The following is a 26,875-nucleotide window of genomic DNA, read 5'->3' as shown; positions in this document are numbered from 1 at the left end:
AACTGTCGACATGACCAAAATACTCATTCTCATTCTCAGTGCTGGGTGGGAACAGCAACAAGCGCCATCAGATATTTCAAAGAGCTTCATATGAGACGTATCATCATCTTCTGTCACACCAGCCCTCTCCATGACCTCCTTCGACATCCATGAATCTTCTCAGAGGTCTCCATCTTCAGCAGACTTTGTCCAGTATATCCACCATCCCTCTTCTGCACATGTCCAAACCATCTCTACTGGAATGAATTCAGGGTATTTACAAAAACAAATACAAACAAACAAAACTCAATAACACATGAACACACTGCAGAACTCCAGTTTTACCTCTTCGTTGCTTCATCAGAGCAAAAGCAAACCATGATGATACTGAAACATGCTGCTTCACGTATGGGCTCATGTTTTGTGGTGCTGAGTTCCTCACTTGAACTTGTGTCTTGATAACATTGTCCAGGAAGTGCTGTGGATCATTTGCAATAGTTTGTTCTTTTACCCCCCAATGTTTTTTTGTTTGTTTGTTTTTTTAATTGACTCATGAACAATTTTGGAACGCTGCAGATGTTTCTGCAGATGTTTTGGGTTCTTTTTCAGCCCTCTGAAGATTGGTGTGGTCTTTATAGTACTTATTTCTCCAGCAGCAGTGCTTTTTTTCCTTCTCAGTGTGCATCTCTCTGTTGCTTTTGGTGTGACTGTGATTAAAGCATGAAACCAGTCTAAATATGTAACTAACAAGTTCTACAGTAGGGTGAAAATGTGTTCCGTTATTTTGTATCTGCTTCCCCTGAGTGTCAAATATTGCTCAAAGCAGGCTCAGTTTTTATTGACTGAGTTTATGACAGTATGTGCAGTATGTGTGTCTGTGTGTCTATGCAGAGTGGAGAGTGGGGTGGTCTGAGGACAGAGTCAAAAACAAACTGTAGCTGACATGTGATTGGGTAAGGACAGCTGATTAGAAAAGCCCTGAAATGTGACCCCACAGGTTGGGAAGCATTCGCTCTGTTGCTCCACATGTAGTCCAAGATGTGGCTGAGCTTTTTTTTCAGTCTTCTGTTAAGTTGGCCAGTTTCTCTCTGCACCCATTGAGTAAAAAATGGAAACAAAAAAAAATAAAAATATGGGATAAAAAGTGGCACATTTAGGTCAAATAAACAAACAAGGGGAAAAAAAAACAAACAGCAAATTGAGAGTAAAATGACTCATTTAGGAGAGGAAAGTGACAATTTTTTTTAAGGCGGCTCTGAGAGAAAATGAGCTACTAGGGCGGTGTACCTAATAAAGTGTCCAGTGAGCGTCTTCTCTGTGCCGGCTGTTTTCCTGCTGTACGCAGACTCCACCGGCAGATGGCGCTGCTCTTTCCTTCACAACAACATAAACCCCTCACAGCTGCTGCTGACGGGCTGCCACACAGCGAGGCTTTCTTTGACAGCGCAAACAGCTCATGCTGCACTAAAATAAAACCTTCACGGCTGGGTGGCAGAGTGTCCGCAGCGTTTCTTTTTGGGTGTATTACTTTTTTTTTTCCTTCTTCTGCAGTTTGTATCCAGGAAAGCAGCGAGACCTCCAGGACGGAGCGGGCTCCGGTGAGTTACCTCTCTCACGTTTTAAATGCGTGTTTACGCAGCTGCATGTAACCCACGCGGATCTGTTGGCCACCAGTTGATGTGATAATCCCACACACGGTAGAACAAGCGTGGCCTTGATGGTGTTGTGTGTAATGCTGTCAGAGCCTCTCATTCATATTTTTTTAAGTAATACTGAAGAGGGGAAAAGGAGAGAATCCCGACTGTGATGAAAAATAATTAAGTTTTTCTTTTTTTAAAGAAAATACTGCAAATTCATTAAGAAATTAATTATGTAATCTTTTTTTAATGTGGATTTTCTCTTGTTTCTGTCTGATATGACAGGAAACTGAATATTTTTCAAGTTTTAGATCATTCCAAAACCTAAAAAAGTTGATTATTTGGATTGTCAAACAAAACATGAATTAACCGAAAAAAAATTAACTGACAATGTGCTGCATTACCTTTTTTGCATTCCTTTTTATTATGCTGAGGATTTGTTGATTCTAATGTCAGTGACTAATTAGTAGTAAAATTATAATTTCAGTCTATGAATGTGAGAAATGAGGGGTGTCTCAAAACTTTTGCACAGTATATAATTTTGAAAAGGAAAGTGATGTCAGATGCTTCCTCTTTGACTCTGTAATTTTTTTAAAGGTGTGTCTAGAGCCTGTTTACTGTAGACTCCCTTTGTGGCCAGCTTAAAAGATTAGACCTGATAGTTTAGAAAGACTCACAAGTGTGTGTTTCAGCTCCTATAATCGACACTGCATGTCAGGACAAAAACCATAAAGGAACTCTCTGATCTGCACCTCGCCACAGGTTTATCACTGAGGTCTACAGAGCACCACTTCTAAAGCTCTGAGGGCTCCTGTGAACACATCTCCAATTACTCTGAAACTGAAGACATTTAGAACCACCAGGAGCAAAATTTAATGTCTGATTTACCTGCGTACCTGGCAAATAGGACCTCGGGATGGCCCAGGACCCCACTGTCATTCTAACAGAGCTTTAGGAGGACTTAGAGCATGAGGAAGAAAATTTTAAGAAAGTCTTCCCAAGAGTTCTTGAAGCTGCAGGGAAAGCAAGCTTCTGTAAAATACTGAATCTTAAATAAGTATTGAGCCATTACTTAAGGAGAAAATTCTTTTTTTTTTTATTTGCAGAAATCTCTAAAAACACATCTGAATATGTCTGAATGTTTTTTGAAGTTACCAAGTACATCAAAGCTTTAAAGACTTGTTTTTCTGTCTTAAACCGGAGGTGGAATTCCCCTGCCTGACACCGTATTCAGTGTCTTGTTTTCATAAAATCTGAAACCTCTGTCCTGGTTTAAAAAAAAACAAAACAATGTAGTTTCACCCAAGAGATATTTCACATTTCCTCTTTCTTTCTTTCTTTCTTTCTTTCTTTCTTTCTGAACACTCTGAATTCTTTAGCTTCAAGAATTCAACAGGGGCATGCCACGAGGTTCCAAAAACACTTAAATGTTTAAACAGAAAATGTACAATTTTAGCTGATTTAGCTGATTATGAATTTGTTGGCAGCAGCACTTCTTAGAAAAGTTGGGATAGGCGCAACACAAAAAAGTAAGTGGTGCTAAAAAGAAAGAGGTAGAGGAACATTTTGAAACTAATTAGGTTTCAAATTGGCATAAAAAAAAGAGTATTGTAGAGAGGCAGTTTCTCAGAAGTAAAGATGGACACTGGCTCTGGGTCAAAGCTTATTTAAAATGGACTGAGGCAAAGTAAAAGACTGTTCTGTAGTCAGAAGAATCAAAATTAGAAATTTTTTGAAAAACATGGACGCGGCATCCTCCAGGCTAAAGAGGACGGGGACCATCTGGCTTGTTTTCAGCACTGTGTCTCTGATGGCATGGGGGTGCGTTAGTGTCTGTACAGTTGACAGCTTGCAAATCTAAAAGGCACCATCAATGCTGAAGGGTATATACAGGTTTTAGGTCAGCAGGAAGGGTCTCGCATATTTCAGCAAGACCATGCTAAACCACACACTGCAGCTATTACAGCAGCATGGCTTTGTAGTAGAAGAGTCCAGGTATTGAAGTGACATGCCTGCAGTCCAGACCATTTGCCAATTTAAAACACCTGGAACATCATTTAATAAATAAAAGTATGACAGAGGTCCAAAACGTCCAGCAGCCGCTCTCCTCGGTTCCCACATGTTTATGGACTGTAGTTAAAAGAAGAGGGGAATCTATGCTTTCTGTTTTTACTTACATTTCACACTGCGTCCCTACACATTGGGCTTGTAGGTCCTAGAGTATAGTTACACAACATATATAATTATATAAACTACTGAATTCTGTCTGTCAATTCAAGATCTCTACAATGAATTACTGACTATTGAAACACATATTTCAAATATCTACAATTAAAGTATGACTAGTCATAAAGTAAATTTGAGATATCTCTCCTTTTGTTCCGACTAGTCATAATTCTAATTAAAGATATCTTGAATGACACCATAATTCAAGATATCTTAAATGTATTTTTAGATAGGAGATATATAGTTTTGACTAGTGCAAATTAAATTCTAGATATCTTGAAAGCAAATAATGACTAGGCAAAACTAGATTAGAGATATCTAGAACTGTAATTTTGACAAGTCAAAATTCCCTTTAAGATATCTCCAAATAAATTAGAGATATCTTGAATTAGACGGCTTTTATATTTAAGATCTCAGTAATGTTATTCTGACTGGTCAGAATGACATTAGTGTTATCTTGAATTTGTATTCTGTCGAGTCAAAACGTCAAAGATTTACAAGGATTTTGGCGGAAAGTTTATAAGGCAGTGTGTTAAAACGGCCTGCCATAAAATCAGAGATTCTTTGCAAATTTCTGAAGCAGTCTTCAAGTGCACGATCTTTGCGTTCTCCGCATATCCCATACTGAAGAGCTCTTTCTATATTGTGGCATTTTCTTACAGTTTTGTCCAGAATAGCCAGCGTCATTGCAGCCACCTGAAATTCTACACTACAGGCAATTGTTTGGACAGCTCAGTACAGAACAAGGGGGCTTACACGCAATCTCTGGATTCAGATATCTTAAAATGTAATTTTGCCTAGTCATAATTATGTTTGAGATATCTTGAATTGTAATTACGGATGTGTGACCCTTCAAATGGCTTTTGTCTCGTCAAAATGTAATTGAAGATATCGTGAATTATTGTTCTTACTAGTCAGAGTGTAAATGCAGATATCTTAAATTACCATTCTGGATAGTCAAAATGCATTTTTAGATATCTAAAATGTAATTACGGATAGTCAGACAAACGGATTTTATGTTAAAACGACCTGCCATATAGCTGATAGCTTAGCATTCCAAGGTCACCTGACTTCCTCCTTTGTCCCCATGACAGTTACTCCAGCTGCTAGACACAGGGCAATAACAAATAGACACAACTAAGGCTAATGCAGATTAAGAAAACTGTTAATGAAAACATGAGGGCCCTGAAAGACATGTCCTAAGCTTACCATAAGATTCTGTAGAACTGGGTCTTGGCCTTGAATATGTTAGCGGATCCCACATATGTTTATCTAACAGGCTCTGACCTCTGCAGCTGTGTGAGAAGTTTAGTCTGAAATGGCATGAGTGAACCTCGAGTAAAAATAAAACGAAAGATGCAAGGAGCTGTGTTCTTAACCCTTTAATGCAAAGTGTCATTTCATATTTCAGACTTGTGTTTTTGTGAGTTCTTGAGACCGCTACATCATCAGTGTGATTTTTCTTTTTTTCCACTGCTAAACCTAAATAAATTGCACAAATATTTGTCAGAACATTCAATAAACACTTCAGTTTAAAAAAATTATTTCACTGTTCAGGCTTTACAAGGTTATCTCCATGTAGACAAACGGAGGTAAACAGAAAGCTTTCACTGCTGTGTGCATTTAGTACTGAAAGGTTATGTAATTATTGTTATTGCAGTTATGAATCTGCCTGCAGAAGCGTGTTTTCTATGAGTCTCCAAATCTAGCAATCATATATCCAAATAATTTAGGGGCTTGATGCATCCATCCATCCATTCTGTGTTAACTCAAGCTCCCGAGAGGCCATATTCTTAGGGCCACAGTGCCAGAAAATTTTAAGGACCTAGCTCATAGACTTTTTAAAGAATAAAATTTTGTAATGGCCCCTCAAAATAAAATAAAATAAAATAAAAAAATAAAATAACAGCTCTACCTTTGGAAAACTAATGACAGTAGGGACCTGAAATTTTCCATAATTCCTATTAAGAAGTCTGGCTGAGATTTTTTTGATAAAACATATTTATTACTATAAATTAAGCAAATGTCTAATTCTGATAGATATTTTAATTTAAGAAGAATTCACAATCCACACGCACCCTCATACTGATACTGAACAGTAAATGTGTGGTAAGCTGATATTGGTTACTTTGTAAATCAAACTGAAAGAGAAATATAAGAATGTGAGTGCTGCAAAGTGAGCTTAGTTGAAAGAAGTATGATAGCTAACGGCCTTGCTGCACATCTTTGAAAAGAACTGTAACAAATAGTGAATATAAGAGTGGAGACATCAGAGAGACGTGCAGATGCAGCAACGCCAAAGATCTGCGTCAGTAGGTTTGAAGAGACAGAGAAATATTTAATTTTTAATGTATAATTTAATAAATGTTTGTGTATGAATAGTTTAAATTGCACATTTGCAACATACTATTGAAGAAATGCTCACTCAGTATGAAAACATCAATAACATGGGTATTTAAGTCAGTACACAAGATAATGACTGGTTAAGTTATCGTTGAAAGTTTTGTAATAGTAATGACAATGAATTGTTTTTAAAAAAAAAAATAAAAAAATTAAGTATTTGTTAGAACTAATTAACCAACAAGACCTTTATCCTTTATTAGCTCCCCTAATCACAGGCTCACAGAACGCCCTGAGTTCTGGGTAGAATAATTTGGCACTGAAATAATACAAACTGATGTCAGTAAACAAGAGCTACGTAAAGCCCAGAGAAGTAGTAGGGTTGGATTTCACAAGAGCTGGCAGGAATCCAGCACCATTGGCTGGATGTCACGTTCAGAACAAATCTGTTTATTATTTCGAAATACGCCGTTCCAAGAAAGATAAATTATGCGAATACCAAGAAAGGTAATGAATAAAACATGTTTCTGTGCTCATTTAAACCTGCTGGTCCTCACTGCTTTCAAATAGTGAGGACCAGCAGCACAGCTGTTGTGTTTTCTGATGTGTGTGTTCAAATGTGAAAATAATAAAAAAGATATTGAACATATTAAAGAGCATGCATTTTTCTGGAGAGAATGTATGGAAAAATAGCAGCTAAAACATCACTATTTATCACTTACTGGCCACTTTGTTAGGTACACCTGTTTAGCTGCTTTTTGATGCAGATCTCATCAGCCAATCACATGGCAGCAACTAATTGCATTTAGCAAAAGCATGGTTAAGATGATCTGCTGAAGTTCACACAGAATGGAGGAGAAAGGTGATCTGACTCTGATCATGGCGTGGTTGCTGATGCTAGATGGGGTGGTCTGAGTATTTTAGAAAGTGCAGATCTACAAAGATTTTCCCACACAATCAACAAATTAGCTGCAGCTGCGTGATGTTATCTTGTCACTGAGCGGCATTTCGGCTCACCAGCTGCTGCATTTCATGACGTTAGGAAGAGTCTGCTGTGATGGCAGAAGAGAAATGCTCCCTTTGTCTCACTCTGAGCTCTATATAATGGTGTGATTTGAACTGTAGAAGAATTACGCTTACAGTAGTGTATTCTCTCCTTGACTCGAACATGAAATGCCTCCATTGGCTGGGCTGCACAAACAGGAGGGGATATTAAATGATGAGGGTGCCTGTAACATGTAGTGGTGTGAAAAAACAACATACAGCTAACAACATGGACACTGGGATAGCTTGCTATCTCAGAAATCTGTCAGACATGTGAATGAAGAGGGAATGTGAAAGTGTTGCTGCAAGTTATTGGCTGTTGCTAGGTGAAACTGGTGCTGCACCAAAAACCTCCTGGTTGCATTTGGCAAAAAACTTGGAAAAACTATAGGAAAAATGTCACTATGGAAAAATATGTATTCCCCCTCGTGACAGGTTGTGTGGGGGTCTCTAGGCCTGATTTCGACTGCCAGTTTCCAATGGTAGTTTCGAGGGTGTTGCCTGTGTGACTGAGGCCTAGTGGAAACATTAGAAAAGTTTTCACTCGCCTGCCTTCACATGCATATGGACTTGAGTGACAGCCCATTCTTAGTCCATAGGGTTTAATATGAGGTCATCCCACCCCTTGCAGCTATAGCAGCTTCAACACTTCTGGAAAGGTTTTCCACAGGTTTAGGAGTGTTTATGGGAATTTTTTACCAATCTCCATGAAGTGCATTTGGGAGGTCAGAGGCTGATGTTGGATGACAAGGCCTGGCTCGCAGTCTCTGCTATAATTCATCCCAGAGGTGTTCTACTGGGTTGAGATCAGGACTCTGTGCAGGTCAGTCATGTTCTTCCACACCAAACTGGCTCGTCCATGTCTTCATGGACCTGTTTTGTGCACTGTTGAGCAGTCATGTTGGAACAGGAAGGGGCCATCCCCGTTCGTTTGGTTTCTACATCTATATATTGAGAAGAAATCAGTAGAAAATGAAAGGAGTTGGAATAATACGTGAAAAAAAAAGATCTTAACATGTAGTAACATGTAATCAAAATTCCCAACCTTTTTCTTTATCATTGAATTATTATTGATTTGATAAGTATGACCATCTAAAACACTATGGCTCTCTTCTTTTTAAAAAGTAACCATAGGACCTATCAGCTTTTCACAGCACTTTTTTAAGAGAAGGATGTTTTATGATCTTTTATTTGATCTTACAGCGACCTTGGACACAGTTGATCCCGGTTTCCTCATTTATCACCTCAAGCACTGCATGGGGAATTAAAGTTACAGCTTTTGAGTAGTTCAGTTTTACGAGAGACGTTTTAGAAAGGTATGTGTACTTCACCCTCAGTGTTGCTCCCATATGGAGTTCCCCAAGGTTCGATTCTGGGGCCACTTCTTTTCTCCCTTCACCTGCTATTGATCCATGCTAGGATCCATTCTGAAAAGATATGAAAAGATAAGCTTTATTAAAATACATCTTGACAATTGTAATGCCTTTCATTGTGGTTGGTGTAAATCAGGCCTCCCTCTTTCGCCTACAATTGGTCCAAAATGCTGCTGCATGCCTCTGTACTGGAACCTGTAAGCAAAAGGACATCTGACACTGTTCTGTCCTCCCTCTGCTGGATTCCTGTGTTTTAGGATTAATTTTAAGGTTTTATTGCATGTTTCTAAACCTGTTAATGCAATGGTGCCATCATATCTTGCTAACCTCTTAAAGCACTTAATATCCCTTCAAGGTCAGTGAATTCCACAGACCGGTTACTAGTTACCTACTACAAGACTTAAAAACAGGGGACTCAAGCTTTCTGAACCATATCCCCTAAATTTTGTAATGCGTTGTTTGTATTTTCATTATGTTCATCGTGTGAACCTCATGTTTTTTGTTTTTGGTCAGTTCTTTTTTCTTCTTTTTTTTAAATAGTGTGCTTTAAAAATAAAGTTAGACTGGATTGGACTGAACTGGACTGTGCAAGCTCTTTAATTGAAATTATATTTTATATATATTAATTGTTGTTTTTATCCAATAATTTTCAAATTTACAGTTTTCTAAAAAAAAGAAAAGAAAACAAGAAAAAAATAGTAAAGCACATTATTATTATTATTTTTATTGCAATTTAACAGATTTCTAAAATATTTGTTTTCTTTTGTTTGTTTTTATGACAGGCGGTCTAATAAATTTGTTAAGCACTATATATATATATATATATAAAACTTTATCACTTATTATGTGCACAAAATGTTTCATAAAGCTTAATATAGTTAGTCCACTTTAAAGCTTTAAAACATATTGAGAGTGGCAGTAGTGGTGAGTTTTGCACAGGAACCTGATGTAGCGCATTTTAATAAACCTAAAACTGAAATAAGCTCAAAGAATTGCCTCTCGTGCCTCAGCAGAGCTTTAGGTCTAGCTTGTTTAATGGTAGTAGTGGGCGGGGCCTCCATGGGCTGTGTGGTTCAGCTGGGTGGACTGCACCAAACTTAACATTAGCCACATGTCTCCTCCACAGCTCAACACCATGGCTCCCACTCTCACCATGCTCCTCTTCACGTTTCACATCTTCAATGCTCTGGTGCTGGAGTCAGCCTCAGAATCAGGTAGGATTTTTAATATTTATTTTTTTTGTAATGCTATGGAAGAATTTAACAGGTTAGAAAAACAGTGATTATATAGCATATACTCGTGTATTTACTTGTGTTTGCAGCTGTAATTCTCTGAAAATCTGGTGCCTTCTAACACCCAGATCTTCGGATGCTATTGAACTGTTTTCTTGGAATAAAATCTAGTTCATCCTGAAGGTGAGGAACAACAATTAGCTATCAATGGGATAAAGCTGCTTTTATTAGTCACAGAAGTCTAGTGTAATTTAAAAAGATTAATAACTGCATACTTACTGGGCAGGTTTGGCATTCAAATGGACATGAAATGTGTTGCATAACACATCCACAGAGAGCCCCGGCGAGCAGCGAGCAGATTTCTAGTGAAGTGGCTTCCCAGGAATTCTGAACAGAGAGCACTCCACTGTTAAACAATGGGAAGCTGTTCAGTTCTTAGAGGCCTGGCGTTTTACCCAACACACCACAAATGGAAGTGGAAAGTCTGTGTATGTGGACACACAGACTGTGTTTAATCCACACTGATAAACTATGTATTTATCGGTCATTTATGTCACACACGGACATCCGGTGCTTTGTCTTGTTACATAATGCTCTCAGTAAGTTAGCAGAGGTGTGGACAACAGAGAACATGATCTCCTGCTGTTTACTATTATGCTCTTTTTGCATAATGCCCTTTAGGTGGGATTGTACAAGGCCAGTGTGTTTTGACGGGAGTGTTTGTTGCTGTAGAAAAAATGAGAGGGAGGACAACTTGTTGATTGAAAACAGCGAGGTCTCAGCTGAATAGAGTTCTTTTTAATGCAGATTTAGTAGCATGTTTGCCAACTTGTAGTGGCCTGTACATTTCTGATTCACTCCAGTGATCTCAAATTGTTGTGGAGTGATTCTCATTGGTCTGGTGTCACCATGGTTAATGGCTGCTTGCCCAGTGGGAGGAATCTAAAGAACAAATATATAAACTTCAAGATCTGACTGTGTAATCTGAGAACCTACTGGCTATCATCTGACAGCTTTGCCTCTGGGGATGTGGGACAGTAGTCTGGAACATCTGGTGCAGCAGTGACTTCCAGAATCAACAGAAATCTAATAAAGCTAAATCATTGTCAAAATATAGCCAGTAGACTTGAAACTGTGTTTAGGCAAATGTACATTATATGGATAAAGGTACTGGACCCCACTTTGCAGCTATAACAGCTTCCAGTCTTTTGGAAAAGCTTTATACAAGATTTTGGAGTGTTTGTGGGAAATTTACCCATTCATCCAGAGCATTATTGAGGTCAGATACTGACGTTGACATGACAAGATCAACTCCAGAAATCAGCCCCATTAGCATTATGCATCCTCCACCAGACTTTACAGTTGGTAGAATCCATTCTGACAGATAACGTTCTCATGGCATTTCTCAGACTCCCAGATAGTGCTTGGTGATGTGCTGCAATGGAAACCCATGGCATGAAGCTCCCAGCATACGGTTCTTGTGCTGATATTAATGCCAGAGGAGTTTGGAGCTCTGCAGTTACTGAGTCAGCAGAGTGTTGCTGACTTTTATGCACTGGCCTGTAACTTTAACTTGGTCTGTCTCCTTTATCCTCAGTTGCTGTGGTTCCTAAACACTTCCACTTAGCGATAACACCAGTTGATTGTGAATATTTAGGAGGGAACAGATTTCAGTTGTTGCAGCAGGGGCATCCTATTACAGTACTACACTCAAATTCAGTGAGCGCTTTAGGAAGACCCATTCTTTCTTAAGAGGTGTGGCTCAATACTTTATCCATATAGCACAATTCCTTTTTTGCCCTCCAGACAACAGTTTACCTGCTCAAATGTGATTGGGCTACTCAGTACCAAAAGTAATGTCTTTACCTACAGATTCTGCATGTTCACGTGTGTTTATAGAGAGTGCTCAGTGTTTTATGTTATCATGGAGACAGGCTAAAACCTATTAGAAGATAGTGGGAAACAAAGAAAGCGTAGCTATGCTAGCTGGCTGTCTTTTGCTAAGTATCAGTGTCACTCACAGGATTAACAGTCAGAAACTCCTGGTTCGCATTGTGACCATTTGGCTTGCAGCCATACCACCCTGAGCACGCCTGCTCGTCTGATCTAAGAAGCTAAGCGTGGTTGGGTCTGGTTAGTCCTTGGATGAGAAACTGCTTGAGAATATGAGGTGCTATAAGCTTGGAGAGGCTGTGGCTCAGGAGGTTAAATAATAACGATTCGTTAAATAATTGGAAGGCCGGTGGTTCGATCCCTGGGTCCTCCAGTCTGCTCCTCGGTGTCCTTGAGCAAGATACCGAACCCCGAGTTGCCCCTGATGCATCTGTGTGAGTGTGTGAATGTTAGGGAAGGCTCTTAGGTATAGAAAAAAATAACTCGTATGAGTGTGTGTGGAAGAATCTCGCAGTAAAAGGCGTTTTGAGTGCTCAGTTAGTGAGAAAAGTGCTACAGTATATAAGCACCAGTCCATTTTTGCACTTTGTTTTAAGTGGGGGGTTTAAGCCTCCCTTTTTACTTTAACTCACACTCACTGGTTAGATTTAGGCACTAAAAACAACTCTGTTAGGTTTAGGTGGTAAAATCGACATGGTTGGGATTAGGAAAGGCTTGTGGTTTGGATTAAAACACGTCCCTTCACAACAGTAGTCTTGTTTGTTGAGAAATAATGAGCTGGGAGCGACCGATTGCTCTCATTTACACCCTAACATGGTGCATCAGGGCACAGATGCAAAAGAACAACTTGTGCTTTTTGCATCTGCCATGCCAGCGGCTTTGACAAGATGGCACTAATTGACGCCCTGGGGATGAAAAAGGGCTGTAATATCTGAGGCAGCCTGTGAAGGGAAACAAATAACACACCAAAACCAGGCAGTTTTTGTCTTTTAAATGAAACAGTGCCTTATAAATGAAATAATGAAGGGATTTAATTGGCTCCAGTTCTGTGTTTTTTCAGATTTTAGTTAAATGTCATTGGATGGACATAGTTATGATGATGACAATGAGCGCAAAGGAGGAAGTCAGAGGAAGAGCCAAAATGTCTGTTAACTCAAATTCTGATCTTTACCAGTATGCATTTATGCCTAAATACAATCAAACCTTTGCATTGCTACATTGTAAGGGGTGCTCGTGCTCCTTCTCTCCTTTTTTGTTCCATTTGGGTATTTGTACACTCATATGGGTCACATTACAGCATGGGAACAAATGGTACTTTTCTTTTTAGAGCACACATTGCCAAAAATAACTCCTCTCACTTTCCAGCTATATTGAAGCACCAGCTGTGGGAGGTACTACTTCTAGGAATCGAGCGGTCTCTGTGGGGGTCAACAAGTGTTTTTCCTCTTTGCTACTAGAGCACCAGAGGGGATATTACTTAGAAATCTCTGGACAGTCGTTGTTGATAAAATAGCATTTCCTCTCTTAGGAGGTTATATTGTTGCCTTTTGGCATGAATGAACTGTTTTCCTGCCCATGATTTGCCCATAAAGCTTGTTAGGTTACTAAAAGGCTGGAACTTTAATCACCGATGAGAGTTTTGTGGCTCACAGCCAAGGAAGGAAATGGCTTTTCTAAATGCGGCGCGTAAGGCATTTCCCCCCGAGAGTGCACTTATTGATGTCTGAGGATGCGAATCTCTAAATCACTGTTTTCGCTGTCTGCTCACAGGAAAGACATTAATAAAGGCTTCCCACCAGTATGCTGAGCAGAGGTTAACAGATGCAATAAGAGGAAAAACATGGACTAATTAGCGTCAATAGGTAGCATCCAGCTGATTAAATGGTGGATTTGGTAACAATATGAGGCCGTCCGTTAAAGGAAATTAATTTATCTGTTATTTCCCTTCAAAATCAGAGTTAAAAGGAAACACGCTTTATCAAAGCAAAACACAGGAGGGTGTTTTTGTTTTAGTCTGAAATAGGCTGCCAGGAGGACTCATGCAGTAAACATGTTTACCCCGTAAGTTCGTGGCAGATCTGTAAGAGAAGCCCTATAATGAGAACACGCTGTAAGCTGATATTGCCATCTTGGAAGCTGTGTGTTTTGTGGCTCTAATGATATCTGCTGCTCCAGAACCACTGCTCACATGTTTACTTAAACCACAAGTGAACTCTGCCTGGCTGCTGCTAAGCAAACACAGCAGCACTCTGATGCACGAGCACCAAAATGAAACCTGTCAGTTTGCAAGGCAGTCGAGCACTTCTCTGCCTGCGAGGGTCCAACTGTACAAAATATGCATATAATAAAATCTACTGAGTGTAATGCAGTAAGATGCTTTGGAGCAATGCACTTTTTCCATGTCGTCTTTTTCACTGTCACTCAGTGGTGGAAAAGGGATTTTACTCGCTGTAAATACAAATAAAGTAAGTCTCGAAAGCAAAAGTGCTTCTAAAATAAAACGGCTCAGTTTACCTTTTCATAGTATTATATTATTTGGTCTAAGTAAGCCCATATGTTATCTTAAACTTGCCCAAATAACATTTCAAAATCCCTTTTTTTTTATTGTAAGTTGATTTAAAGCAGGGAAGCTGCACTTTCAGAAGAGTAAATCAAATAATGATTATTTCAAAGCAATATTATTCCTGCTGACTGAATAATCATTTCAGCTCTTATCATTTTATTGGATCATAATTAAAGTTGCATTAATTTGTAAGCACTTTATTGTTTTAGCTGATGGAGTTGAATGAATTATGACTAATTTGTAGTCTGCCTGGGCATTCTAATAAGAGGCCTATTTTAGAAGATAAATACGTTCTTGTATCCACATAATGTTGCTAATTAACCAGAATGGGCAACATATTTTCTGCCCATTGAAACAAGGTTATTATTTAAACCTTTCATGGTTACTTTTAGACTCTTAAAGCACTTGGATAAGGAAACATCATGGCCCCTTTTAATTCTGACCATACAGAGCTCAAAGTATGCAAACATCAGTGTCAAAGGCCTGTGTGTGTGTGTGCGTGTGTGTGTGTGTGTTTAACGCAAACCATTCTTTCTCAGTCACCTGCTTACATGTGCCTCGAGATTTTATATATATATATATTAGGGCTGCAACGATTCATCGATTAACTCGATTAAATCGATTCTAAAAATTTATCGACACAAATTTACTGTGTCGATGCTTCGTTTAAACTCTGCAGCGCTCAGCTGTCTCGGTGTAAGCGGCGCTCCTCACTAGCATTAGCAGCATTAGTGCTGACGTTTTTTTGTGGGTTTATTGGGGGCTGGCAAACCAATATAGAACTGCATTACCGCCACCTACTGGACTGGAGTGTGAATCACTCACGTATACACAAGCACACATTCTAAAAAGCTCTCCGTCGCTGCGATGGATTTAATTTAACACAGAGTGGATCATCACTAGAGTTGCCACCTGTCTCGTAAAATACAGAACCCCGTATGTTACGGGACTCCGTGGAATACGGCTCCGTAACATGCCGTGTTCCGTACTTTACGGGACGGGTGGCAACTGTCGCTGACATGCATTTCCACGCTTCCACTGCTCTCTGTGTGTCTGTGTGTGTTGTGCTCGCTGAGAATTTCAGCTGCTATTTTTGTCTTTACTTCAGCTGTAGCTACCAGAACTGGTTTGCTAGCGAGCGCAGGCCATTAGCACTAGCAATGGTTCGGTACCGGAAGGCCCGCCCCCCAGGACCGAGGGGCTCCTTCAAAATATTTTTTATACTTTAATCCCTTATTAGTGACTAAATATAGACCTGCAGTAGAAACGTATTTTTGAGAATGCTTGTGAATACAAAGCATTACACCATTACTCACACATGCGCCATGGCTCCCGCAGCCACTAGTTTTTCAAAACACTCATAGCAGGCAGCGGTTTTAACTGCGCAAGCGCAAAGAGGCGAAGCTGTGACGGTGAGCTCAAGTAGTGAAAAAGGAAACGTTTTTCCAGCGTCCAAAACAGCAGCTTTTTCTTTTAGTAACCACCATTAAATCTGTGAAACAGCTGAAGGTCCTTCATCAAGCACCTGATCAGCAAGTGTTAATGTGAAGAAAAGAGAACTTTGTAGCTGCTCCATTCACCGCTGTTTGTTCACATGGCGAGAAACTGCATTACGGAAGTTAAAATCTGCAGATAAACTGTTAATAAAAAAAAGTATTTCTTATCCGATTACTCGATTAATCGCTGGAATAATCGATAGAATACTCGATTACTAAAATAATCGTTTTATGCAGCCCTAATATATATATATATATATTTTGCATTTTTAATTAAATTATTACCCCTGGAGCTCCTTACTTACTTACTCCTTACTACAGTCATGGGAAAAATTAAGTACACCCTTAGCACCCAGGCGCTGCTAATCAAATGCACTCGATTAACTGATTATTAGCGATCATGTCTATAAAGCAGAAGTTATTAGCAGTTTGCCAGTCTGGAGCATTCAGCTGTGTGTTAACACAATGCCACAGCTCTTAGGTGTGCTTTGGTTTTCACAGAACTGCATGTGTTTATCAGTGGCGCAAAAAGGGGCGCCGCACAAGAGGGGGGTGCCAAAACGATGTGGGAAAATATTTCTCTAGTTGCATTTTCTGTATTAACAGCTGTGCATAGGACATGATCAAAACAGAGGCGTGACGCTGATTAGGCGCCCCTGCGCTCCTTCACCTCCCCTCCTCCTGTCCCCGTTTAAAGACAGTCGGTAAGTTATGTCATAGAAGTCTTGTATGAATAAGTGATCTGCACACATGAACAGAGTAAATGTTGAGAGGATGCGGATGGTGTGTGTGTGTGTGTGTGTGTGTGTGTGTGTGTGTGTGTGTGTGTGTGTGTGTGTGTGTAGTGTTCTGACTAGTGGTTGATCACAAGGTGCCGCACCAGTCTGAGACACCCTCGCGCTGGGCTGAGGATTTCACCTTCACTTTCAGAGCTCTGCTGTCACTGCATTTATCACACTGGAGCTGCTTTTATTGCTGCTTACGCCTGTATTATTTCACTGCAATTTACAGTCTACCACAATGCAGGGAAAGTTCACAATGTGCACGTTTGATGTCCCTAAGGTCATGTGCGCACTTGATTTCCAGGCTACAGAAATCGAAATGACCAGCACGAATGAGGAGAAGTAAGAAGAAAAACGAAGATCAAATGAAAATTTCAGGCAAGATTTAACACGGGTGGATCATCGCTGACAAGTTTTTTCCACACCTCCACTGTCTGTGTGGTTTTACTGGCTGTGCAGAGAATGTCAGCTGTTATTTTTTCCCTACATCAGCTGTAGCCACCAGAACAATCATTATAACCACAATCTGGTGGTAATCACACTATTGTGGTTTGGTGCCGTTTCCTTCACTTTCTATGAACTGACAGACTTCCTCAGGCAGCTCATCGCACCTGTGTAATAAGGCACGTCACCAAATTCAGAAGCTATTTACTCCAGAAAAGACTGAAACTGCTGTGATTTAAACCTCTGCCTCTTATAAAGTTCCCTGTCTGTGTTTCGGTGTTTATGACGCCTTCTGTCTTCAGGACTTTGCTGCGCACCGTTTCCTGCTGTGTGAGGCAGTGATGCACTGTCAGCTCACCTGTGCAGGTCTCCCTCTTCATCATCTCCTGTATCTGTCCCACCAATCCGCTCTTTTCCCCGCGTCGTAAGTGAGGAAAAGACACAGATGATTTACCTCCGATGTCAGCGTTCAGATCTTTTTCCACTTTTCGTTTGGTCATTTTTGGACAGTCAGGCAGCTTAAATATAGAGAAAAACTGCAGTACGGAAGTTAAAATGTGCAGATGAATTGTTAGTACAAAAAATAGTTTCTTATCCAATTACTTGATTAATTGATGGAATAATACTCGATTAATAAAATAATCGATAGTTGCAGCCCCACTTGTATTCAGAAAGCCATAGTCAAACATTAGTTTTCAGCACCAGTGGAGCTGTGAAAGGCCTTCAAGAAAAATGACATGCACCTTGAGAAATGTAACTACAGGTTTACGAAGTCTGATTAGGCTAAAAATGTGTCCGCATACACCTCAGAAAGTATATAGCTGCGCCCCTGGTGATTACTTCGATGCAATGGTCAGAGTATGAATGTGTGTGAATGTTAGATAGCAAGCACTTAGCTGTAGAAGGAAGTGCCTGCATGAATGTGTGTGTGAATGTGCAAATGCAACATGTTGTATAAAGCACTTTGAGTGCTCAGCTAGAGGAGAAAAGCGCTTTATAAGAACCAGTCCATTTACCTTTTTAGTTTCCTTTGGGGTGTAAAACGGCACAGTAAACCTGAGAAAAATCAACCTTGCATTCATTCTTTGACTGTAGAACGGTGGTTCTAAAACGTATTCATGCTCGCTCCGCTGCAGATCACCCCCCCCACCACCACCCCCACCTACGCAGTTCTTGTCAATCATTAACAATGAAAGAGATCAAAGTTGAATTTCACCCAAAGGTAAACAAAGTTGCATCAGAAAGTTTGATTTTTTTTTCCCTTCAAAGAAAATTCATCATACCTGCACTGCTCTGCCTCCCACCACTGGTGCCCCCCTCCCTGCACTTTGATAGACATTGTTTAATATAAAGTAACTATAATATAAACAAAAAACAGCAATGCATTTGAAGACTCACACTCAAGCACAATCAACTAAAAAAATGTGCCATGTTTTCGCTAAGATGAGCCGCAAGTATCAGCCACACAGCCGAATCTCATATTGATGATTCTCTTAATCCTGACACAGCTTCGAGGAAGAGGAGAGGATCGAGTAAACGGGTTATTCTTAACCCGTGACTCCCTTTTCTGTGAAGCAGGTCAAAGATATTCATCTGCTGCCTGTCAGCTGTGAAGGAGTCCTCTTGTTCTCAAACGTCTGTTTCACGTGTTATCTATCGGACATGTCGATGTCGTCAGCTGACCGTGGCTGCTGCTGCTGTTCTCCAGGCCCGACAGCCAGCACTTTTAGAAACAACAGGAGTGGATCCAAAAGGGCTCTGCAGTGGAGGCATGTACACAAAAAATACACAGAATATATAGCACCAACATATAAGATATTCCTTTCATACTATGCATCCCAAAAATTGGTAAATTCATGTCTTGCAGACTTCATAAATAGGTGAGCCGATTTATTTTACGACCAATACAAATCTCTTAACAGCAAGAGTCCAAAATAAAGCTAAAATAGAACCGCAACCTAAACTCAAGGGAACTACGAACACTACAGGACGTAAAGAGGCAGAGGACACCGGAGGACAGGATCCCTTCATACTGAGACAGATTAGGGCTAACAGAAAACAGGTGAGTAATAAGAACAGCTGACAATCAGGAAAGCAGTGAGGGCAGGGACAGAAAAACTTAAACATGAATCACCCTCAAAGCTGAAAGGAACAATGAGCTCCCAAAGCTCAAAGCCCTGGGTCCAAAACCGAGTATTCACTTCACTAACTCTAATGCATAAACAGCAGCGCCAGGCAATAACCGCCATCCTGAGGTGCTTTTTATTTTAAGGCAGAGTCCCTACAATATTAGAGGGAACCCAAATCATTTGAAGATCCCCTCTGAGCCATGCTTTGCGACGGCGGTGAAGGTTCAGGGAGGGGCAGCCATCTGGTGCGAGCGGTTGGAGAGCGAGGGGAACGTGAGAAGAGTTTAGTGCAGAGAAATGACAAACGGCACACAAAGGAGACATTTGGCAGATTAGAGGGGCCATTAAACACACACCGGGAACACGAAGCTCCGGAAACAGAGACACCTGCAGGAAGGAACAAGAACAAAGCAAATGAGAGCACAGGGGAGAAGAGGCGTGAAAATATGGTGATCAACAAGGACAGAGGAGAGCGGGGGCAAGGAGCCCAGCAAACAACGGGAGGTCCCCCAGATCATAATTTTAAGGCCCATCTGAAAAGTAGAGCCTCTCGAACCCAAACCGAGAGCTGTTTCCACAGGAGGACCTGATAGCTGAAGGCTCTGCGTCCCATTCTACTTTTATTCTAGGGAACTGCAAGTAAGCCTGCAGTCTGGGAGGGAAGTGCTCTGTTGGGATAATATGATACTTTGAGTTGTTTGAGATACGATGTGGTCTGATGGTTCAGGACTTTGAATGTGAGGAGGAAGATTTAGATTTCAAATCTGGTTTTAACAGGCAGCCAATGATGATATGGGAGTCGGTGCTCTCACTGCAGGATTCTGCATCACCTATCAGCCCACTTTTTATAGATTTATACCATAACATAAAGTGAAGGTTCAGGAAAAGTAAGTGGACTTTTAGTTAACGCTACGTAAAGCAGGTAATACTGAAAATTTCTGGGCGATGCCTGTACACAAATCCCCCCAAAATATATCTAATTATATACACATGCTGTAAAATGAAAAACAAGTTGTTTGTGCTTTGTGGTGAATAAACTACTGATGTGTGTCACATAGTTGTGGAAACCGCCCACTTTCTAAATCAATTTTTATGGCTACCACAATGGAAGTCCCCATTTATATCATAAAAAACAAAAACAGCTCAATAACTGAATGCCGCAAGAGTGTAGCAGATATTTTTCTTTATCGGTATAGGTGAAACAAATCTTTAAGGTGGAGTTATGTTACTATGTTGCAGAAAGCATTGAGCAAATTGTCAAAAGATTACCTCACAGTTGAACCTTTTCCTTTTTCTTTTTCTCATGGATGCAGATCAGCACCGGTGGAGAAAAAGAATATTGTGTACAGGAAAAGACAGTCACCTTTGTATTGTGATCGCTCACACAGATGGAATCTGGGACAGAGCTAGGGTATCGCACACGGAAACTGCAAAAATGTGCTCTGCCCACACGTGTTTTGAGTTTATTCAGGCAGTAAAACTGAATCCCAGTGGTTCTTTCTGTGGAAGTGTGTTTCTGGGTAAAAAGCTTATTCCATGAGTGTCGTGGCAGTGAACTCTCTAGCTGCTGCTTTCTCTTAAAGAGCAGTAAAACGACTTCCAGGAAACTGCTGATACCCGCCTTGTGGCTGCGTTCCCCTCTGGAGTTAGATTACCATTATTATCCTGTCACTGATGTGCATCTTTACAATCCTTAAAAGCAAAGAGATGTTAGAACACTAGCAAAAAGAGAGAAACAGATATTTACTGCATTAAATATAATTAATGTGTAGTCTTCCTCTCTCTCCCTCTCTCCTCGTATCCCTCAGTTCTCTCCAAGAAACCTCCACACCTCACTGGCTGTGTTTCCATTGACATGTCGACTTTCCGCTGCAGATGGAATGTCGGCGCTTTCCAGAACCTCTCTGAGCCGGAAGCACTGCGCTTATTTTACATTATAAACGTGTGAGTAGAAAAGCTTTTTCATTACCAACATAGAACGTTTTTTGGCAAAGATTTTGAAGAAAAAAAGAGGGAAAAAAAGCAGGTCATAGGTGCCTGTTTTGGACAGGTTTGCACACATCTACAGGTCCTTTAACACGACTTTAAAGCATGCTTCAGGCTGGGTTTCTACGCATGTAATCTGAGGAAATTCTAGTTTTTAGCCTGAGGGATGATTTAAAGTATTAGGATAGGCGTGTTTCCACCCTGTCAGACGAGCAGAAACACAATAGAAACATCTTCTGCATAGACACATCATCATTCATCTGCTTAGGTCAGTCAGGGCCAACAGCTTTATACCTCTTATATGTACAATGTTAAACTGATCTGACATATGGTGCAGCTGCCCGCCCTGTTGACAAAGCAAAGTCCAGCTTAGGGCAAATTTCTGTTGTAACTTTTAACATGTGTGACTTGGAGCAGTGTGCAGAGCAGTCTGTGATTTCCCCATTGTGGGATCAATAAAGTATCAATCAGTATCAACCAGTATACTTTGTATTTTTTTCTTTAACCTGTCTTGTCTGCCAGCTTTTGCTATAATATAGAATTATAATATAGAAGCTCTTTTTTAGGTACTAGAGAAACATTATGGAAAACTTAATAAAAAGATAAATAATGAAAAGCCCAGTTCTAATTGATTTCCAGTCCATCCCTAACCATTCCCAAACCGTCCACTGAAGCCCATCCAAGCCTTTAATCACAACTCTGATCATCACACAAGAAGAAACAAAGTATTTACTTTGTGTTTTAAGTACCTCATTTTCACCTGGTGGTGATTTACTTGTTGATTCTCTTAAGTTCTGTATATGTTCTCTCTATATGGCAAAGTACAAAAACCCAAGTCATAAAGTCTCAAAAGAAAATTGTAATAGAAAAATCTTTCCACTGTTGGACCCAATCCCAAAGGATTTTTATCCTATAGAATCAAATAAGCATTAAACTAAAGGGATCATTTAATTCAGGATGAAGTTTATCCTGAAAGACTTTCATAAAGATTTTTTTTTAGTTTTATAAAATCTTTGAATATCCTTATTTTTTCACCTACTGGCATTTTGTCCATTTGTACTGTAGGTTGTGTTGCTTAGTTGTGAAGTTAAACTAGACCTAAGTCACCAGGATAAACGCTGTGTATTTTTACATGTATGCAATACTTGCAGAGTTTTCATCAGCAAGCAAAACACCATTTTCTTAACAGGATAACTCATAATTTAATTGGCAGATTACCATGAAATTACTAATCACATAGAACAACACCTTTGTCTGCTCCACTGCTGCTTATGGATTTTTTTACTGACTGATGTGCTGATTCCTGCCACCCGCCTTTCAGACCCCCTCACGCTTCTCCTAAAAATTGGAGCGAATGTCCTCACTACAGCACGGAGACTCCAGACGAGTGCTTTTTCGATGAGAACCACACCACGATCTGGACATATTACAGAGTGCAGCTCCGCTCCACAGATCAAGCCATCGTCTATGATGAGACCACCTTCTTTGTTGAAGACATCGGTGAGTCCACCGTCTCACTGCGCTCCTTAAAATGTTCACATTAAAGAGTGATGTGGGAAGTATATTTTTGGCGATTGAAAACATGCCTTGATATTTCCCACAATGGTTTGAAAGTCGGGGATGGAGATGTGGACTGGCGCTGTCCTGCAGCTTTTCTTCAACGGCGTCGTGCTGATCAAAGCTTTCAGCTATTTTGTGAAACGCCACAACATTTAGTTGAGATCTTTATAGAAATATCTAAACATTGAACGCAACACCAGACATTCACAGGCCCCCAGAGAGGACAGATGACTTTCATCTACTGATGTTTTGATATCATTTTTCCTTTTGTATTGTTTAGTGCAGGCCTATTTTTCACAGAGATATCTACAATGACGTGCCTTCAGCTTTGTGCCAACTGTTTAGGAAAACCCTTTCCTGTTTCAACATGTCTGAATCCGAACACTGTTGGCGAGCCAAGCCATCAGCGGCTGACTTCACTGATTTTCTTGGGCTGAATGGGAAGAAAAAGCTTGATGTCAGCTTTTGAAATCTTGTTTCAAGGTGGCTTAAAACCAGAAAAGAAGGGGCTTTATTACAGTTGCTTTGCAATCATATGGATGCAATCTTCTGATGTCTGCTTGCTTTTATGTATGCAGTGAAAGAGACAGTCAAGGACAGGATTGGTCTGTTGTTACTCGATAAATTAATTAACGCAGTGCAGTGGAGGACTTCCTGACTCCAGCCCTCGTACTGATGAAAACCTGCTCTAAAGGGACTTTCTGTTCTGCAGTGCAACCGGATCCTCCCGTCAGCCTGAACTGGACGCTGCTGAATGTGAGTTTGACTGGGATTCATTTTGACATATTGTTGAGCTGGAAACCTCCGCAGTCTTCAGATGTGGAGATGGGGTGGATGACACTGCAGTATGAAGTTCAGCACCGTGACAGCAGCTCCAATGTGTGGGAAACAGTACGTGTCTCATGAATCGAATATTTGATTTGATGAATACTGAATGATTTTCATAACAGCCTTTTTCACAAGGAAACCTGAATGTGTCTGAGAGGAGGAGGTGCTGATGCACCATGTCAGGCTTTTGAACCTTGTTGTTTCCACCACAGGTCGGCCCCGTGAGGAGCACACATTCCTCCCTTTACGGACTTCAAACTAACATTAACCACGAAGTTCGGGTCCGGTGCAAAATGCTCGGTGGGAAAAAGTTTGGAGAATTCAGCGAATCCATATTCATCCACATCCCATCAAAAGGTGAACTCACTGCAGCGTTTGAGCCGCGTGGAGAAGGTTTTTTCCAGGTTTCGATCACGTCATCCTCGTCAGCACGATTAAACATTTGAGTATTTTTGCTCCCTTTGCTTACTCAGAATGTTAATAATTATTCATTAAAACCTTTTCTCTTTATTCCTGTAATATCAACATAATCATTACTGCAAATGTAAAATTAATATATGGTAGATGCTATCAAAGAGTTCAGTGACTGAGCCTGTAAAAAAGAATAAAACACCTTATTTTAGTTAAGTTGCTAATTTAAATGTTTACCTCCATCTCTCATTCTTTAATGAATGTGTCGAGCAGCATCTGCAGCGCATGCTGGATCTCTTTTTTTCCTCACCTTGAATATTTTTTTGTTTGTAATCTAATGTCGTGTCTCTTTCTATGAAGTTTTGATTTTTTTTTTTGTGTTCCGGTTTTTTTTTTTTTGTCATCAGTTTCAAGATTCCCAGTGGTGGCTTTGCTCATCTTTGGCGCCTTGTGTTTAGTGGGCATCCTGATGTTAGTTATCATATCACAGCAAGAAAAGTAAGCATTTTTGAGTTATCAGGATTTCTTTGCTCAATTGAAACTGTGTGGGCTGCTTTACTTTGAAAGTCTGCTGCAGGAGATCTGTGCCTGTACTGTTACAATGAGGTCTGACATCAAGCTTGTTTAATGTTTAATGTTTTCTGTTTTCGTTCATGCATTAAGTGGAATTTAACATTCTTCTCTTATTTATTCCTGAAGGTTGATGGTTATTCTTTTGCCTCCTGTTCCTGGACCCAAAATTAAAGGAATTGACCCTGAGCTGCTTAAGGTGCCTACCTCATTCATCTCTTTCAGATCTTACGCTCTGGCCATGAGACTCACACATTTTCTCTCATGCTGTGCAAAAATAAAATTATAATTAATAGCGTGCAAAAAGAAGACACCAAAAGTGTATTGATAGATAAGATAAAGCTGCACAGGACACCTGTATCTCTTAGTTAACTCAAGTTTTCAGTTCTGTCTTTTTTTTGATGGATTTGGTCTTTATTTCTATCAGTTATGATAAAGTACAAATCAGTAAAGATGGGTCATAAATTTTAACCATAGCCTCTGAGTACATCTGTACATTTACTTTCCCACAGAGCGGAAAGCTTCGGGAATTGACATCAATCCTGGGTGGTCCCCATGATTTGAGGCCGGAGCTGTACAACAACGACCCCTGGGTGGAATTCATTGATCTGGACATCGAAGAGCAGAATGACAGACTGACAGACCTGGACACAGACTGTCTCATGAACCACCCCCTGTCTTCCAACTGCTCTCCACTCTCAATTGGCTTCAGAGACGACGACTCGGGTCGTGCTAGCTGCTGCGAGCCGGATCTCCCCTGCGACCCAGAACCATCACCTTTCCTTCCTCTCGTCCCAAACCTGGCCCTCAGTCAGGAGACATCATGCGCAGCAACGTCTGAGCCAAGCTCCCCGGTTCAAAGCTCCAGCCCTGCAGAGCTTCCTTCATTCATTTCGGGCAGAGAGGCTCTGTACACCCAGGTGAGTGAGGTGAGGTCATCTGGCAAGGTGCTGCTCTTACCTGAGGAAGAGACCGAGGTGGAGAAGATCCCTCGCAAAGACAAAGAGGATGACGTTACGGAAGAGAAAACAAAGGAGTTTCAGCTCCTTGTGATGGACGGAGATCACAGAGACTACACCTCAGAGATCAACACAGGAAAAATAAGCGCAGAGCTATCCAGTGAACCCTGCCAGACATCTCCGTCACTTCACTGTGACTCAAACACCACACCCACGCCCCCGCTAACCCCTGCTCCTGTTTACACGGTGGTCGAAGGTGTAGACAGACAGAACACCCTCTTACTGTCACCAAACTCAGCACCAGCCCCACATCTGATAATCCCAAAGAACATGCCGACACCAGACGGCTACCTGTCCCCAGACTTTCTGGGAAACATCACACCATAACTTGTAAAGGAAATGGGCAAAAAAATAAATAAATAAATTTTTACTCTGATTGTGGAAAAGTGAGGCATTAAAAGGGAAAGTCTGAAGTCAAACTGCCTCAGTATTTTTATAACAGTCAAAAACCAGGTTTGCAAAAGCTGAACTACCTTTGTTAAAGCAGGATTAACCAGTTTTTGATGACTACAGGTTAGAATATCCCGTGAGCTATTTTGACTGATAAACTGTTGCCTATTAAACATCTACTATATGTTTATTTATTTTGGTTTGCATTCGATACGTTTTAGTCAAAATTTTTGTCTTTTAGCCTCGGTGGTCTCATTTTCTTAAATCTTTGCTGTTTTTCTGTCACTTGGTGCTTTAAGCTAAAAGAGGACAAAAAGAACTGTCGTCGTACAATTCCCTGCAATATTGTTTACTATGGGTGGCACGTTTCATGCTACAGGTTCTCATATTAATCAGTATTAATAAGAAAAATACTGACTAAAGCAACCTTGTACATTTTGTATATATGAAAAGACTGGATATATTAAAATCAGGCATTGTTTAATAACAAGTGAAACAAGTAAATAAATAATCATGTGCCTACTTTTTTTTGGAATTCAGGTTTTTGTTTATCTTCTTACTTTAGGCTTTAAGATCAACTTTGCCTCAATGCAAATGTAACTGCATCCAGTAAAGCTTTGCTTTTTAAAATGCTCAGTCTGAGTCAACATATTGATTCGTAAAAGAGAATAATACAGCATGGTTTAATTGTGACAGGATAAATGGGAGCTTAATGTAAGATTATCTTATTTTGATTTTAATGTTATTACATATTGTGCTCTTAAAAACTGAAAGGTTTTAAGAGCTAAAAGCTAAAATGACATGAACTGAAAGTCTTATGCTCAGTCAGTACTTGTATTTGTAGTGCATTATGTTTTTTGTTTGTTTTATTTCTGGCTGGCGTATGTGCATTTAATGCAGGTAAAAAAAAGGAAAAAGCAGAAGGCATGTAATCAGTGTTAATTTGTATGGTTATTGCAACTGTCCAAAAGTA

General features: G+C 40.2%; 1 protein-coding gene and 1 long non-coding RNA gene across 3 annotated transcripts; one reads left to right on the top strand and one right to left on the bottom strand.

Moving 5' to 3' along the window:
- Positions 1–115: 115 nt before the first annotated feature.
- ghrb (growth hormone receptor b) lies at positions 116–26,855 on the top strand. Of its 2 annotated transcripts, none has more exons than XM_030742734.1 (9): positions 116–252; positions 1,531–1,577; positions 20,947–21,082; positions 22,446–22,624; positions 23,397–23,575; positions 23,725–23,869; positions 24,331–24,421; positions 24,623–24,692; positions 25,006–26,855. In XM_030742734.1, exons 1-9 carry the CDS (start codon positions 131–133, stop codon positions 25,837–25,839), a joined length of 1,803 nt encoding a protein of 600 aa, XP_030598594.1. In that variant the 5' UTR covers positions 116–130; the 3' UTR covers positions 25,840–26,855. The 2 variants fall into 2 exon arrangements, with proteins under 2 accessions (XP_030598594.1, XP_030598595.1); XM_030742735.1 differs by lacking the exon at positions 116–252 and adding an exon at positions 9,726–9,813 and having other exon boundaries at positions 1,409–1,577; positions 25,006–26,854.
- On the bottom strand, positions 5,807–10,283 carry LOC115789356 (uncharacterized). Its single transcript, XR_004020689.1, has 3 exons — positions 10,111–10,283; positions 8,558–8,653; positions 5,807–8,170 (listed from the first exon to the last, which is right to left on the bottom strand). It is a non-coding gene; the product is annotated as an uncharacterized LOC115789356 (long non-coding RNA).
- Positions 26,856–26,875: the final 20 nt, after the last annotated feature.

This window comes from Archocentrus centrarchus, chromosome 12 (genome assembly GCF_007364275.1).
Source record: "Archocentrus centrarchus isolate MPI-CPG fArcCen1 chromosome 12, fArcCen1, whole genome shotgun sequence".
Classification (NCBI taxonomy): Eukaryota; Metazoa; Chordata; class Actinopteri; order Cichliformes; family Cichlidae; genus Archocentrus; species Archocentrus centrarchus.
The sequence above is the reverse complement of the archived record's forward strand: the minus strand, read 5'-3'. Positions and strand labels throughout refer to the sequence as shown.